This window comes from Typopeltis vanoorti, chromosome 22 (genome assembly GCF_054136105.1).
Source record: "Typopeltis vanoorti isolate ZY-2024b chromosome 22, IOZ_Tvanoo_1.0, whole genome shotgun sequence".
NCBI classification, from domain to species: Eukaryota; Metazoa; Arthropoda; class Arachnida; order Uropygi; family Thelyphonidae; genus Typopeltis; species Typopeltis vanoorti.
In genome coordinates this window covers 92,211,253-92,228,327 of record NC_143570.1, presented here as the reverse complement: position 1 = coordinate 92,228,327, position 17,075 = coordinate 92,211,253, and the positions used below count along the sequence as shown (strand labels likewise).

Sequence of the window (17,075 nt, the reverse complement as noted above, 5' to 3'; positions counted from 1 at the left end):
CAATATAATATAATAATGGATATCTAATCATGCCGAAGTGAATGACTTTATATTTACTGACATTGAACTGACATCATTTTCTCATACCCACAGTTGCAGCCTAGTCAAATCATTCTGCAAGTACTGCATATCAGAAGCATTCCTGATTATCTTTGCTTCATTCCCTACCTATCTTTGCATCATCAGCAAATAGCTGTATGTCGCTTGTCAAATCCTTCATAATATCATTAATGTACAGATTGAATAACAGTAGACCAAGTACTGATCCTTGTGGTACACCACTTTTTTTTTTTTTTAAATCTTTCTACTTCGTATGGGTAGTACTACCCTTACATCACATCCAGACATCTCATCCAGACTTGATATAGACCTAAGACTTTATAAGTGTTTTACCCTATGCCTGTTCTAGTTATTGTAGTCATTCTCTGGTGGCAACACCATGCCACCACTGTGCCCTGTAGGGCCCTCAAGGAAAGAACTTTTACATCCTTCTACATAAGCCCAAGCTGTTTCAAGTCCTTATAGCTATCTGTGCTCCATACGCCATGTAAAGAGATGGTTGCACTGGTAAACCTCAGAGTTACCCCATGCTGCTCCCGTATCTTATTAACCAGATCATGGTTATTCTTATAATAGTTTACCTTATTATTATGGCGATAGGCTAGAGGGCGGCCTGTTCCCACCACCTAGGCTTCAACTACCCAAACATCACCATCTCTTTTAATCACTAAGTCTGGCTTAAGCAAACCCACAGAGGTCCTATAATATGGTTCCACCGCAGTCTCCTAACCTATGTTCTTAACATGGTTGCTCAGAAAGGAGACCACGGCATAACGGCCTCTGCATGCAGATCCCCATTTGTGTGGAAGCAACTCTGGGCTATATGAGACAATGTCTCACTGTAGTGGCAGCCAGCCCTACAGTTTGAGTCATCACTATCCCATCAAGCTGTGCAGGCTTGAGTGGGCAGGGCACTGATCCTCGTCCTGATAAGGTCAACATACTCAAACCCAGGGAGGAGTCTGGTGCCATCCCTTACCCAATCATGCTATAGGCTAGTGGGCTGCCTATTCCAACCACCTGGGCATCAACTACACAAACATCACCATCTCTTGTTTAAGTTAAGGGATATATATCCCATATCGTTTCTTAGCCAAATAAGAAACTCAAAGAGTTTCATGCCGAATATAGTAGAAACTATATAAGGTTCACCGATTCCAAGTGTAAGCAAATACCTGGATACTGCAGCAACTGACCCTTAAGGTAGTGCAAGCTGAGGCAACTCATGTCTAAGGTGGAGCAGCTCCAATCACTATGCTTGATATTTACCCATAATGTGAACTTAGCTCCTAGGAGCTATATTGCTGTTCAACATTATGAGAGAAGGTCACTACCCAGACCGGTTTCAACCTTTATTGAGGTCTAATCAGTGAGTAGGTAGACCTAGTTAATATCAAGTTTGTAGCGAACAGAACTTATCACCCTTCTATGAGTATTGCCGAGAGGTGTCCAAATAAATTATTAGACATATGAAGAGCCAAAGGTTTCAACTCGGCGACATATAACTTGTTTAAGTTAAGGGATATATATCCCTTAACTTAAACAAGTTATATGTCACCAAATTGAAGCCTTTGGCTCTTCATATGTCTAATAATCACCATCTCTTTTAACCACTGTCTGGCTTATGCAAACCCTGCCGACCCTACTGCATATTATGCAGTAGAGTCAGCAGTTGGAGCCATGATCTTATGGCTAAACAGATAGCCCTGTCCATTTGAGACAGTACTGAGATATATGTCCTACCAAGAACCAACTTGTGGTAAAAGCAAGGTAGGAGATAGTGGGAAAGGAGAAACAGTCTTTGCTGGGGCTTGAGAGGAGCTTTCCTCAAAGAAGTGATTCCAGCGTCTAGGATAGAAGGGACAGAAGACCTTCCCTTTCGGGTTAGCATGATACCAAAGTATCTTCACTCTTCCTGGATGGTCAAAGAATGCAATGGCCTCTCGTGCAGGGAAAACTCGTCTTGACCATAAACTTCTTGTCACAACCAGAGGGGAGAAGAGCTAAAGAGCAGGACTTCTCTACATTAATAAAAAAAGCCTCGAATAGAGAAAAACTCACTGCCCAGTCAAGGAGTTCCTGCAAGCCTACCTTAGTAGAGGCTACGAGAATAAGATTGTCCCCAAAGGCCATAGCATTAAAGGAAGAAGCACCTAGAGAGTAGCCTATATGGCTAGGAAGAGAGTGAAGAAACTTGTCTATGATGCAGTTAAAGAAAAGGGGAGAGAGAGGATCACTCTGGTAAACACCCTGCACTGCGAGAATAGAAGTCACGCTGGACCCTGTAGTGATAGTGATGGAGCTACCCAAGTATAGCTCCATAACATAGGAAAGAAAGGGTTCTGGACATCCAGCAATAGACAGCGCTGTAAGGGAGACTATCAAAGGCCTTTTGGAGGTCCAGCGATGTCATGCTAAAAGTCTATAATCCAAACCCGTATTCTCCAATTTATGCAACAGTCTACCATGCTGTATTCTGTCAAAAGCCTTAGCAAAATCCAAAAGTATCATGTTGTATCCATTCCCCTTGTCTAGTTCAATGGTAACATTGTTATAGAACGTGAGCAAGTTGCTATAACATGACCTTCCCTTAGTAAACCCAGGTTGCTCATTGCAAAGTAGAGATTCGCTCTAAACTCATTTCTGAACGTGAGCCCTAACCAGTATTTCCAAAATCTTCACCACCACTCCTGAGATACTAATTGGTCAATAGATGGATACATCGGTCTTTGCACCACCCTTGTGCAATGGAATTACCATACATTCTTTCCATTCATGCAGAACCTTCCCTGTTCTGAGACTCATACTAAACAGCCTGGCTGAAGGATTGGCCAGTTCAGCTGAACAATCTTTTAGCACACATGCTGATATTGCATCAATTTATATTGCTGAAAATTATTATTCAATTTGTGAAATAGATCTAATACCTCTTCCTCATACACTTGAGTTTTTTCGTCTAGTGAAGAGGTAGCATTGAGCTCAATGTTGCGTAACCAGGTTGATAGCTTTTAACAAAATGGGCACTCATTAGTTGAACAACCTCTTTTGTATTGGTTAGCCTCATGCCATCTGCATTTAGAAGAGTTATTCTTTCATATTCATTCTTTCTTTTACTTGCAGCATATCAATAGAATTCTTGTGGGTTGTCTTTAGCAGGCAGAGCCAGTTTTTTTTCATCTTTTCTAGTGCCCACAATCTGAGGTCCCAACATATTGACTAAGGCAACAATTTCAAGTTACTTGAACTTCAAGGGTCCTATAGCAAAAATTGTAAGTACAACTCAGAGAATGATGGCAATGCTGAAACAAACCTTGATAAAGATAAAGTCATTTTGGCTCTTTTCAAGGATTTGATAAGATCTCATTTGGACTATCGCACGCAGTTCTGGTCTCCTGGTTTCTGTGGTGGTTCTGATGCAGTGGAGACAGTGAAAAGGAGAGTGTCAAAAATTATATCAGGATTGCGGAATACTGATTTGAAGATAGATTGAGAATTTGTAGGCTGCAGACACCAGCAAACAGGAGAAAGAGGTGTGATATGATTGAGACTTACAAACTTCTGAAAGGGTTATATAGAATTTTAATAGATGAAATTTTTCATTTTATGGAAAATGGGGAAATGATGCAAGTACATCCACAGAAGTTTAGAATGAATGCAGTCAAGAAGGGTGTTAGGGCTAGATTTTTCTCCCACAGAGCAGTGCCTAATTGGAATGGATTGTCTTTGGATGTTGTGTGTGTGCGCAAGTAGCCTGAATGAATTCAAGAACAGGTATGACAGCTGGTGCAAATACTATGGCCTCCCTCAATGATTTCTTAACTCCTTGGAGCTCTCTCTTAATAATAATAATTACATGGAAATATGGTTCTTTGGTTCATTTGTTTGGTGTGTTATGGTGTAAAGACAACTGTGCTCATACTGCATCAGTAAATGATCATAGCAGCATACAAGTTAAAAATATTAAAATATGACATAAACAGTTATAAATAATAAAGTACAAAAATGCAGTTATAAAAAGAAAGATGTACAAAAACAAGCATATATTAAAAAAATTATAAAAAGCAGGTGGAAAAAGATCATAAAAAAGGACAAAAACTTCATAAAACATAACCAGTAAAAAAACAAGGTATTAAAGTACATGTACTAGAAGCAACACTGTATAAATAAAAATAGAATAAACAATATATATACAATAAAAGATCTCAATTGTCCCTAAAAATTTAAAAACAAAAGAAACATCTGTTGATATCTGATAAAATTTACCTGAGCGTATAAGGGCTCAAACAAATCGTGAAAATGGCTAAAATAATAACTGTACTCATTCATGAAATGAGGAAAGTGAATTAAAATATAACTAATGGTGAGTCTGGCATTCCAAAACAAATGCAGGCATGTTATCACCCCCCAAAAGGAAGGAGTGGGTAAGATAACTATCACCTGCATAACTGAACAAGTACTTCGGAACTTCCAATGTTCAATCTCTGCATGGACTGGATTGCCATAATTTAATTTTGGGCTTAATTTTTTTTTAATATATATTTATCCCACACATGAGAGGTATGAGAACCTATAATACATCAGTGCTGTGTGTGTGTGTGTGTGTGTGTGTGTGTGTGTGTGTGTGTGTGTGTGTGTGTGTGTGTGTGTGTGTGTGTGTGTGTGTGTGTGTGTTGTAGATGAGGGTTGAGAAAGAAGAACCCTATTAACATTCTTCTTAAAGAGCTGTAGGTTGAAATTGTTGGGAAACGCATCATGAGGAAGGTTGTTCCAGAGGACAAAAGTAGATGGAATAAATGAGGAAGAGGAGAAACAGGTTTGATGGGCTTGCAGTTGTACTGTAATGGGATGCTAGACAGCACCTGCTTTTGTTTTAACAGACCTAGCATCAAGTGGAGAAATGATGTTTGCCAATTCATTGAAGCAGTGACCATGGAAATACCTACAGAAGAGAGACAGAGCTAAAACATTTCAACTGTGAGAGAAGTTGAAGTAACCCTGTGAGGGAAGGGTCATCTATGAGCTGAACTGCTCTCCTCTGGAGAGCATTAAGAATTTTTAAGGAAGTTTTGGGCGTCCTATCCCAAATGAGTGTACAGTATTCTAAGGATGGGAAGATTTGTTGATTTTTAGAAGTTGAGAAAGCTATTGATGTGATCTGTTTATGCCAAGAGAGGTTGGAGGTAAATGTCAGTCCAAGGAGAGAGAATTCATCCAGTCTAGTGATGTCTGAATTGCTGAAAATGAGGGAAGGTAAGTTAAGATCCCTTTTGCAAGAGGACTGCATTCTGGTGGCTGGGTTATCCTTGCCCAAATGAAGGATAGTGTGGAGATCAGTGGTTAAGGCACTGGTTGCAGATGATCTCGATGTAAGTGATGTATGGGAACTATATGGTTTGTGAAAGGAGTAGGATGAGTGGAGAGTGTTATCATCAGCAAAGCTAAGGATAGGATTTGTAGGGAGTGAGAGTAGGTCTTTTATGTATAAGAGAAAGAGGGGTAGGTGAGAGAACTGAGCCCTGAGGCACTCCTGAATTGGTGGCAAAGCTTGAAGAGAGGGGTGCCATCCAGCATGAAAAGCAGCGAATGACCAGAGAGAAAGCTAGCTTCCATTCCAGCGGAGTAGCAGGCAGACCGAAGGAAGAATGTTTGCAAAGCAGGCCGTGATTCCAAACACAGTTGAAAGCCATGGAAAAGTCAAACAGTTTATTATTAATCTCTCCCTAACCAAATATGACCACCACTGGGATAATTGTTTGCATCTGATAATCTGCTGGTAATCAGTGTATGGTATAGGTAGATGGATGCTTAAGAAATGAGCTTAGCTGGTTGCAGCAACAGCAGCCTTGTTTCCCTTGATTTCAACATGGCTTGGAATCCAACAAAAGAAATATCAAAGTGTAACCCTCCATAATTTAAATTTGAGGAGGCATTGCATTCAGGAGAGCTGGGTGTTTATGTAGGTCTAGAATCTTTATTGTATGAAGAGAAATTTTGTAAGTCTGAATAGCAATGGTAAGTTGTATACCACGAGTGAACAAGAGGACACAATTTGGAGTAAAGTGGATGACAAACAATATTAAACAGGAATTGCATGTGAAAAAGAGGCTATGGAAGAGATATAAGGAGACAGGTGAAAAGAGGATGCGTGAAGAATATAAGACACAGGCCAGAAGAGTGACTAGTGTGGTAAGGAAAGCGAAACTGGACTATGAGAGGAGATTGGCCCTAAGATCCAAAGAAAATCCTAGGGAATTTTTTAGCTATGTGGCCAGTAGGAGGAGAAATGACTGTGGAAGAATGATATTGTGGGATAAAAATGGGAATAGAGTGACTGATGCAGAGGACATAGTGGAATTGTTCAATGACCACTTTATTGGAGTATTTCATCCTGGAGGAGTAAGTTTTAATGCTAGAGGGATAGGGCAGGTTCAAGGTTTAGAGGTACAGGAGGAGAGTGTGTTTCATATACTGAGAACTCTGGATGTCAATAAAGCTTTTGGACTGGATGGTATTTCACCATGAGTTTTGAGAGAATGTGCTAAGGAACTGACAGTGCCTTTAACCTGGCTTTTCAATGAAAGTCTGGCTTTGGCAAAGGTGAACAGGGAATGGAAGGAAGGTAAGATAGTGCCATTGCATAAGGGTGGTAACAGACTGGAAGTGTCTAATTATAGACCAGTCTGTGTGTCATCAGTAGTTGTTAAGATCTTGGAGAAAGTAGTGAGGGACCGTATACAGCACTGGGTAGATGAGGGTAATGTTATCTGTGAGAGTCAACATGGATTTGTGAAAGGGCGCTCTTGTTTTAGCAATATGCTAGCCTTTTATAATAAAGTTACAAGAACATTAAATGAGGGAAAGGCATATACTGCAATTTTCTTAGACTTAGCAAAGGCATTTGACAGGGTGCCACATGATAAGCTGATATTTAAGTTGCAGCACATGGGTCTGGATGTCAGATTGGTATCAGAGAGTTGTATATGGTGGAGCAGTTTCAAGGAGACAGAAGGTTACAAGTGGGGTCCCACAGGGCTCAGTACTAGGACCTATATTGTTTAACCTTTATATCAATGACATTGCCAGTGGATTGCAAGGGGATATTCAGTTGTTTGCAGATGATGCGAAGCTGGGAAGGATTATTAGTAATAGTGCAGATGTGGTAGCCCTGCAAGAGGATTTGAATAAGCCAGACAGATGGGCAAATGAATGGGGATGTCCATTTAATGCAGCTAAATGTAAGGTCTTGAGGTTTGGGAAACATCGACGGGATGCTGCATACTCTATGGGAGGAGTTATACTGGAGGAAGTTGGGGAGACCTGGGGTTGAAGTTTAGGGGACATATTGCAAAGGTGGTGAAGGTAACACAGAGGATTGCTGCAATTATGAGAAGGACACTGACCTGCAGAGATAAGAGGGTTATCATTCCGTTGTATAAGTCTCTGATCAGACCACACTTGGATTATTGTTCTCAGATTTGGTCCCCAGAATTTGAAGGGGATAAATTAACTGTGGAAAAGATACAAAGACGGATGACAAAGATGGTCTCAGGATTGTACAAGGATAGTTATGAGAATCGGCTGAGGGAATGTGAACTGCAGAGTTTGGCGGATAGAAGAAGGAGAGGTGATACGATTGAGACTTTTAAACTGTTGAGAGGTGGTTACAGGGTTGACATTGGGGAGTTCTTTCACTTGGTTGAACAGCAGGAAGGAGTGATGACAAGAGGCCATCCCTGGAAGTTGCGAAAGGAAGCTGTGAGCAGGAGGGTGAGGAGTGGTTTCTTTGTATGGAGGGTGGTTGAGCCGTGGAATGCATCGCCTGATAGAGTGGTGAGGGTGAGAACGGTCAATGAGTTTAAGGAGTGGTATGATAGACTTTGTGTTTCTTAGGGGGAACCTCCCCTCGATGAGTCTTGACAGACTGTTCTTAGGAAGGACCTCCCATGATGAGTCTTTTGACTCCATGGAGGCCTGAATAATAATAATAACATGATTGCAAGAGGATTTGAATAAGCTAGACAGATGGGCAAATGAATGGGGGTTTCAGTTTAATGCAGCAAAATGTAAGGTCTTGAGGTTTGAGACACATCGATGGGATGCTGCATACTCTATGGGAGGAGTTAAACTGGAAGAAGGGGAAACAAGAGATCTGGGGTTGATGATTGATACAGAACTGAAATTTAGGGCACATTTTGCAAAGGTAGTGAAGGTAACACAGAGGATTGCTGCAATAATGAGAAGGACTGACCTGCAGAGATAAAATGGTTATCATTCCATTGTATAAGACTCTGATCAGACCACACTTAGACTATTGTTCGAGATCTGGTCCCCAGGATTTGAAGGGAATAAATTAACTGTGGAAAAGGTACAAAGGCAAATAACAAAGATAGCGTCAGGACTGTACAATGTTAGTTATGAGGATCGGCTGAGAGAGTGCAGAGTTTTTGGTTGATAGAAGAAGGAGAGGCAATATGATAAAGACTTTTAAACTGTTGAGAGGTGGTTACAGGGTTGACAGTTGACACTGGGGAGTTCCTTCGCTTGGTTGAACAGCGGGAAGGAGTCATGACAAGGGGCCATCCCTGGAAGTTACGAAAGGAAACTGTGAGAAAGAGGGTGAGGAGTGGTTTCTTTGCATGGAGGGTGGTTGAACCATGGAATGCATTGCCAGATGGAGTGGCGAGATCGAGAACAGTCAATGCATTTAAGGAGTGGTATGATAGACTTTGTGTTTCCTAGGAGGGACCTCCTTCGATGAGTCTTGATAGACTTGTGTTTGTTAAAAAGGAGGGCCCACGATGAGTCTTTTGACTCCACGGAGGCCTGAATAATAATAATAATAATAATAATATTATGCACCTTTGAAAACAATGCAGTGTGATGTATTTTAGTGCAAGATCTATTGCATACAGCTCAGCTGTTAAGTTATTATACTGTAGCGGGATTTATGTAGATATAATGCTGTCTGGAAAGATGGCAGAAGATCCCACTACATCCTCTGATTTTCAACCATCTCTGTAAACACACACACACACACACACACACACACACACACACACACACACACACACAAATAAATTACAGCATTCAATTCTATGAGCTTCAAAGAGCTGCTGGGAGACAAAATCGGCAAAAATAAAATTTTCGTAGCCTGAGGAAAGTAAAGCTACATGCTGTTATATATGAATGTCAGGGTGGAAGGTGCTACAGTGCTGTCTGGGCTATGTTGTCTGTTTATCTCTAGAGCTTGTAGAAGAACTTTTATCCACAAACCAAAGGGTTTCATGCCTGTCAAGTGTTGTACAGATTCTCCCATCGTAGACAAAAAATAATTGGCAATGTGGGGTAGTCCAGCAGGGATTTTATTTTCATTGCATATAACAGAGACAGATGTTAACATCGAAGTGACAAAGCTGGTTCATTTGCGTTGACATATGGACTGGGAACAGGTAATGTTCAAAATGCTTGTTACAATTCTAATGACATGAAGGTCAATAGTGTCTAGCAATCACAAAGTATTCTTCCAAGCAGAAGCATAGACTTAGGACCCATAATCAAGTTTTGATCATATCAATGTGCTGCAGAGACAGAGCAAACTAAATGTTTCGGCAACCCAAAAGGTGGAAGATAGGATGCAAAGGATGTACATTGCTATAGCACTTGTCTCATAACTGAAAAGGTGGAAGATAGGATGCAAAGGATGTACATTGCTATAGCACTTGTCTCATAACTGACATATATGAGTGAGGAAACTGAGTTTGTTGTTAAATGGAAGTCCCAAGTACTTGGTTTCTGGTTCAACTGAGATTAATGTTTGTACTAATCAGAGTTCTGGGTCAAGATATGGACAAAGTCTGCAGCCGAAGTGCACACAAGCTGTCTTCTGCTGCAAAAATCTGAGCCCATTTTGAGCACCAATTTGGAAAGATTATCAATAGCTATTTTTCTATGATGCTCATACTACATGAATGACAGAAGATGGTGAAGGCATCCATATAGAGAGCATTACTAACTGTTAGAAATTGTTCTGTTACTGAGTTCACCTTGATTGCAAGAGCATGACACTTAAGACTGACCCCTGTGGGACACCCTTCTCTGGAATATACAGCCATGAGAGAGCAATCCCCACTCTGATTTGGAAGATTCAGTTATATAAGAAGTTTTTGATAAACAAAAGCGGGAAATATCCTCTAAAACTAAAATTGTCAAGGTTTTTCAATATTCCAAACTCCAAACAGTTTCTTATACTTATTCCATATCAACAAAAAATGATACCAGTGCTCAAATTTTAGGAAAGCATCTCTAATATTCCAAATCTCTAAATAGTTTCTGATGCTTATTCCATATCAACAAACACTGATACTAGTGCTCATATTTTGAGAAAACATCTCTAATGGATGTCTCCAGCCAGACTAGATGATCAGTAGTAGAATGATATTTTCAGAAGCGAGATGATGTTCAAGAAAAAGGTTGTTTCTCTCAAGAAACCATAAAAAATGAGAGTTAATGATTTTTTCCAAAATCTTATATAGATATATAGTCTGTCCAAAGTTGAGAGAACTGTAGCTGGCAGAGTGCCAAGAAGAGTAAATTCATGTTGAATGGGATAAAGTAATACAGGACGTATGAATTTGTCACCAACATGCAAAAGCAAGTGCTTTATACATAAAGTTTTCCAACTGTTATATAAGCAAAATAGTTACCACTTTGAAAACTAGAATGTTCATAAAAGAAAAGCTAATTTTCCCTGATGTGTAATAATAAACACTCATCCCATGAAACAGATTGATTACCCTATTATTAGAATGGATTAGCCTTCTTCTACCATGCACAGAAGTGTCGGGGGGGTTCTCTCACCTGTGGTCGAACTATTAGTTTGCCCAAGGCTATCATTAATTATAAGTGGCATCTGATGAAGTAACAACTGACATGTGTTGCCATCTTGTGGTCCCTACCCCTAACAGAATATGTTATTGTCTGAAATAGTGTGAATTTTATGGTTGATTTTCTTGAGTTTAAGTATAGGATTGATATCTAAAAGTAATCTGAGATTAACTGGAATTTTTTGTATTTTTTTGTATGAAATTAGAATTAAATAATCCTTAGGAATCTTTATGTTAAAAATTTATAGATATATATCTATTAACGGATCAATATACCAATATATGTAACCTACCTCTTCCCCAACTTTAACTTGCCTAACAACAAATGAATCAGTTCCTTGAGGAGTCTTTAAAATATAAACCTACCAATATAAATTACAAGACATGGTGATTAAAAGGTTCCATAAAAATTCATATTTGTACAACACATATACATATATTCATAGAATGATTATTGTTAATAATAAAAAAAAATCAAAGATACCAAGAAATTATATACTTGGTTTAATCCATTATTCAAGTGTAAGCAAACAAACTTTGCACCTGAAGTATCTTTCAGGATTGGAGCAATTCATAGCAAAGGTGGTATAAGTTCTCATCACTTGCCTCAGTATCCCATAATGCAAAGCACATCTCCTTGCAGACATGTATAATGCTCTGCATTAAGGGAAGGAGCCACTACCCAGACCGGTTTCCCTGTATTAAATGCGAGTTACCTCTTCAAAAACATGTGAGATACCGCAGGTCACCCAACAATGAGCAACCCAAAGGATCAAAATCTTAGTGTTGCTCCCCTCAATAACAGGCTCCCCCCTGTCACTGAGAACTCTCAGTGTTTGGCTCTACCCAGTGGCAAACTCACCCTGTCACTGAGCAGAACTGCCCATATTTCATCTGAGGGGGTAACAGCAACAGCCGTTCTTCGGTTAACTTCATGGGCTACAGCATTGGCATCCACTTCTGTGCAGAAGCACATCAGTGGGAGCCAGACCCTGAGGAGGAAGTAATGGAGAAGTCATATTTCCATATACCAGTTGCCAAAAGGTGTTACACCTTATTATTAAAAATACTCTGGATTAGAGATAGATAGTTGTTGAAAATTTTTCACTTAGTTATATTATATTATAAATTAAAGATCCAAGAAATTATATACTTGGTATCTTTAAACCACTTGTATAATGGTTTAATCCATTATCCAAGTGTAAGCAAACAAAGTTTGTGCCTTAAGTATCTTTCAGGACTGGAGTAACTCGTGGCAAAGGTGGTATAAGTTTTCATCACTTGTCTTAGTATCCTATAATGCAAAACACATCTCCTTCCAGACATGTATAATGCTCTGCATTAAAGGAAGGGAAGAGGTCACTACCCAGACCAGTTTTGACCTTTATTGAGGTCTCATCAGTGAGTGACCTTTAAACATTAAAGGACATTAAACTACATTGAAAGACATTAAAAGAGTATATAATTTCTTGGTATCTTTAATTTATAATATAATATAATCAAGTGAAAAACTTTCAACAACTATCTATCTCTAATCCAGAGTATTTTAATAATAAGGTGTAACACCTTTTGGCAACTCATATATGGAAATATGACTTCTCCATTACTTCCACCTCAGTATCACCACCTCTGGGTCTGGCTCCCACTGATCTGCTTTTGTGCAGAAGTGGTCCCTTTCCTTGAGGTATGAGAAGCTCTGCTTGGGATGGGTTTTTGCCTGTCTCTGAGTGGGGCCACCACTGAGATCATGGCTCTGTCTGGTGGTGGGGGATTAGCCTGCCACTGGATACAGCCAATGCTGAGAAGTTCTTCTCGGTAACGGGGTGAGTCACCAAGAAGAACTGTCACTGAGTGGAACAATGCTGAGTTGGACGATCCTTCAGTCACTCATAGGGAGTGGTCTGGAGGACTGCTTAATTTTTAGAGAGGTCTTTACTTAAATAGCACCTCAATAAAGGTCAAAACCGGTCTATGTAGTGACCCTTTCCCTTAATGCAGAGCATTATACATGTCTGCAAAGAGATGTGTTTTGCATTATTGGATACTGATGCAAGTGATGAGAACTTATACCACCTTTGCCACAAGTTGCCCAAGCCCTGCAAACTTTGTTTGCTTACACTTGGATAATGGATTAAACCAAGTATATAATTTCTTAGTATCTTTAATTTATAATATAATATAATATAACCAAGTGAAAAACTTCCAACAACAAATAAAAAAATCAGTTTGAACAAAAAGGAGCCAATCTTCAAGAATTATATCATCAAGATCATGTTAGACAACTTGTGTGTGTGAGATTTATGTTAAAAATTATGCCATAATTTTTTTACATGCAATGCAGTAAAACTTTGCACATCCTCTCCTAATGTGATGCATATATTTTGTTCTTGATGACTTAAACATTAATTGAAGCATTATATCACATTCATATCATCATTATTAATATTATTATTCAGGATCTCCATGGAGTCACAAGACTCATTATGGAAGAACCATCTTAGACAACACAAAGTCTGTTATACTATTCCTTAAACTCATTCACTAAATTGTGTTCTTACTATCAATCAACAATTCACTCCATAGTTCAATCATCCTCTATGGAAAACCACACTTCTCACCCTCTTGCTCACTATTTCCATTTGTAACCTCCAAAGATGATCCCTTGCCCTCTGTTCTTCCATACAAAAGAACTCAGTGTGAAATTTGTAACTACTTCTCATCATCATCATCATCATCGTCAAATTCCTGCCATGTACCCTCAAGGGGTGTACAGGATATGACAGTACTACATGAAAAAATTACATCATTACTAACTTCCTATCTACAATTTTCCTCCAAATCAGTCTGTTACTTGTCAAGACTCCAACATTATCAGATCTTATATTTCTATCGTCTAAGGCACTTTGTACCGTATCAATCCACCTATATCTTGGTCTTCCTCTGGGTCGTTTTCCTGCCAACCTGGAAGAGAACACTTGTTTTGCTAATCTTTCCTCTCCCATTCTATTTAAGTGACCATACCACCTGAGATTAGCTCTGCTAACGCATTCCTGGATGCTGACAATGTCAAGTTCTTTCCTAATATCCTCATTTTTAATATGATATTGCCATTGATGCCATCTGTTCACGCCTCTAATCTTTGTCAGGACTCTCATATCTGCGGTCTCAAGTCTTTGGTCAAGCGTTTTACTTCTGACCCAGCTCTCAGATCATTTAGACTGTTGAGAAGTAACTACTTCTCAACAGTCTAAATGTCTCAATCATATCATGTCTTCTATTTAACAAACTCTGCAGTTCACATACCCTCAATCTATCCTCATAACTAACATTGTACTGCTTTGTTATAATTTTTGTTATCTGCCTCTGCACCTTCTCCAAGAATTATTTATCTTCTTCAAATCCCAGTGACTAAATCTAAGCACAGTAATCCAGATGTGTTCTGATCAGGGTTTTATACAATGGAATCACCATACCACTCCTTTATCTCTGTGGATCAGCATCCTTCTCAGTATTGCAGCAATCCTCTGGCTTATCTTCACCACCTTTGTGATACATCCCCTAAACCTTCAAGTTTCTATCAATCATTGCCCCAAGGGCAATGATTGATAGAAACCTCTGTCAGTAAACATCTGTAGAGGATGTTTCCTCTACTTATTGTAAAACAGTTTTGCCAACAAAGTATGTAGCTTCCCAATATTAGTAAACAAACAAAATTATTTTAATATATCATAGTGAAACTATCCAATCAAATGGTATCCTGTATTGACTTAAAACAACAACAGTACAACAAGATGAAATGTCATGGAGGCTGAGGCACAGCCTGGTGAAACCAGGGCCATGCTGTTTTCATTAACAAACCAGGGTGAACAATGGAAAGTCAGCTATGAGAAAAAATTCACACATAAGCGAAATTCAAGAGAGACACAATTCAATATAAGAAGTATTGATGGAAAAGATGTGAATCTGTCAAAAGAATTAGAGAAGCACCAATCAGCATAACTGGTATTACTGAGTAGTCAAAGAAGACTAACATAAGAGAAATTTTTTAAAATAATAACTATAAGATGTTAATGGGCAACAAATAACCTGAGAAAGAAAGGAATATCTATATCATTCAATATTAAACAAAAGATAATCTTCTTGAACAGCATGCAATGGCAAGAAATGTAATAAGAGAATTTTTCAAAATGGGGAATTTGAATGTTATTTATGGCTATGGTCCCATAGATGGTTCTAGTATGGAAGAGGTAAGGAATTTTTCAAGCTATTAGAGAAGACAACTGACATAAGGAATACAATAAAGATGGATCTTATTGGAAATCTGAACAGCAGAGTAGGAAATTAATACCATGTATATATAAATGGGTTGAGGAAATGTGGAGAACAGAGCAAAGCTGCTGGACTTGTTTAACACACAGACTTGTCATCGCTAACATTGTGCTCCACCATAAAGATGTGAATAAATTCCCATGGAGAGAAGACAACACAAGAAATAAGAGAAATCTCGCTCATTATACTATTGTTGACGGTGATATTTTAATACTGCTTAAGAACACAAGGTTATAGAGGAAATTGAAAACAGGAAGTAATCATCATTTAGTTTTAAGTCATAACAAGAAATATTTTGCTGAAAAGAAAATTCTAAAAAATTTTAAAAATCAAAGTTGAGCCAGCAGAAATGGACAACAGACTCAAGCAAGCAAATATTAATATTAACATCTGAAGTTAATGTAGTCAAAGGACTCATTTCAGGAAGTCCACACTCTCTAATGAAAAAAGATCAAACTGTGCCTCATATAATCTATTGAGATCCTCCTGCAAGATCACATCTGCTCTACTTCTCATAGTTCTTCCCAACTCTGCATGACTGGCAAAGAGGTAGAAGTTAAACGATAATGGTCCCAAAACAGAACCCTGTGACACTTTGCTCACTATCCAACAGCTGATATCCAACTCACTAGTCTGTTATCTTATCCCATCTGTTTCAACTTATCTACCAGCTTGTCATGTGGAAGTCTATCAAAGGCCTTTGAAAAACCCAAGTATACCACTGTATATGCATTGCCTTTATCCAGTGAATTTGTCACTTTGTTGTAACACATAAGCAGATTGCCAAAGCATGATCTTCCCCTGACAACCTCATGCTTACCATTATAAAGAATACTGTTATTATCAACGCATTCAGAATCCTACTCCTTGTCAATGTCTATAATACTTAACAACTCTAGATATAGATTGGCCTATAATTTAAAGGTCTACTCCTCTTTGTGAAGTGGAACAATTTTTCTCACCTTCCATTCCTTTGGCACTTGCCCTGCTGTAAGACGTGTGTTAAACAGGTGGGCCAAATGTGCTATTAATTTCCTAGAGAATTCCTTCTGAAGTTCTCCTGCCTTACTGACATCAAGTTTATTTAATTCCTCATATACCTCCTACTCATTCTCCATCAGGTCCTCCTTCACCACCATACCTTTTCGCTCCAGCCTCTCATGATGTTGCCTTCATGAGGATGAAATAAACTGATAGCTGCTCATTAAATACTTTAGCTATATCCCCTGCATCTGAGCATAGTAGTTCATGTGTAGCCACATCAAGACCTTGTAAAGAGGCAAAACAACTTCCGTATTCTTACATGTCAATGTTCATTTCAACATTGCAATTATCCATTGAGTTGTATTTGAACAGTCTTAGAACCTCAGTTTTCTATTTAATCCCACCAATATAATATGTATAATATGCTGTTAGAAATCTCATCATGTCAAAGTGCATAACTTTACACTTACTAACACTGAACTGACAGCTATTATGGTTTGTCCACACTCCTCCCTATTCAGATCATCCTGAAAATGCTGTATATCAGTAGTATCCCTGCCTATCTTTGTATCATTAGCAGACAACTAGATATCTCCTATTAGGCCCTTCCCAATATCATTAATCCTTGGACCACCAAACAACAATGGCCCAAGGATTGATCCTGGAGTACACCACTGGTTACCTTAAATCTGGAAGATTCAACACCCTCCACCCCAACCATATACCACTTTCTGATACCTACCCATTAGCCAGCCATCCACTTATCCAAGCCAACATCTTGTATTCCGGTCCCATATTCTCCTGTTTATGCGACAGTCT

General features: G+C 38.9%; 1 protein-coding gene across 2 annotated transcripts in view; it reads right to left on the bottom strand.

The window, feature by feature from the left end:
* Window positions 1-17,075, bottom strand: part of LOC150094569 (integrin alpha-9-like) — an 806,800-nt gene that overhangs the window by 537,290 nt on the left and 252,435 nt on the right. For both annotated transcript variants that reach the window (XM_090411876.1, XM_090411877.1), the window contains exon 9: window positions 11,237-11,305. In XM_090411876.1, coding sequence (XP_090268002.1) covers window positions 11,237-11,305 — 69 coding nt within the window. The remainder of the gene's footprint in view (window positions 1-11,236; window positions 11,306-17,075) is intronic.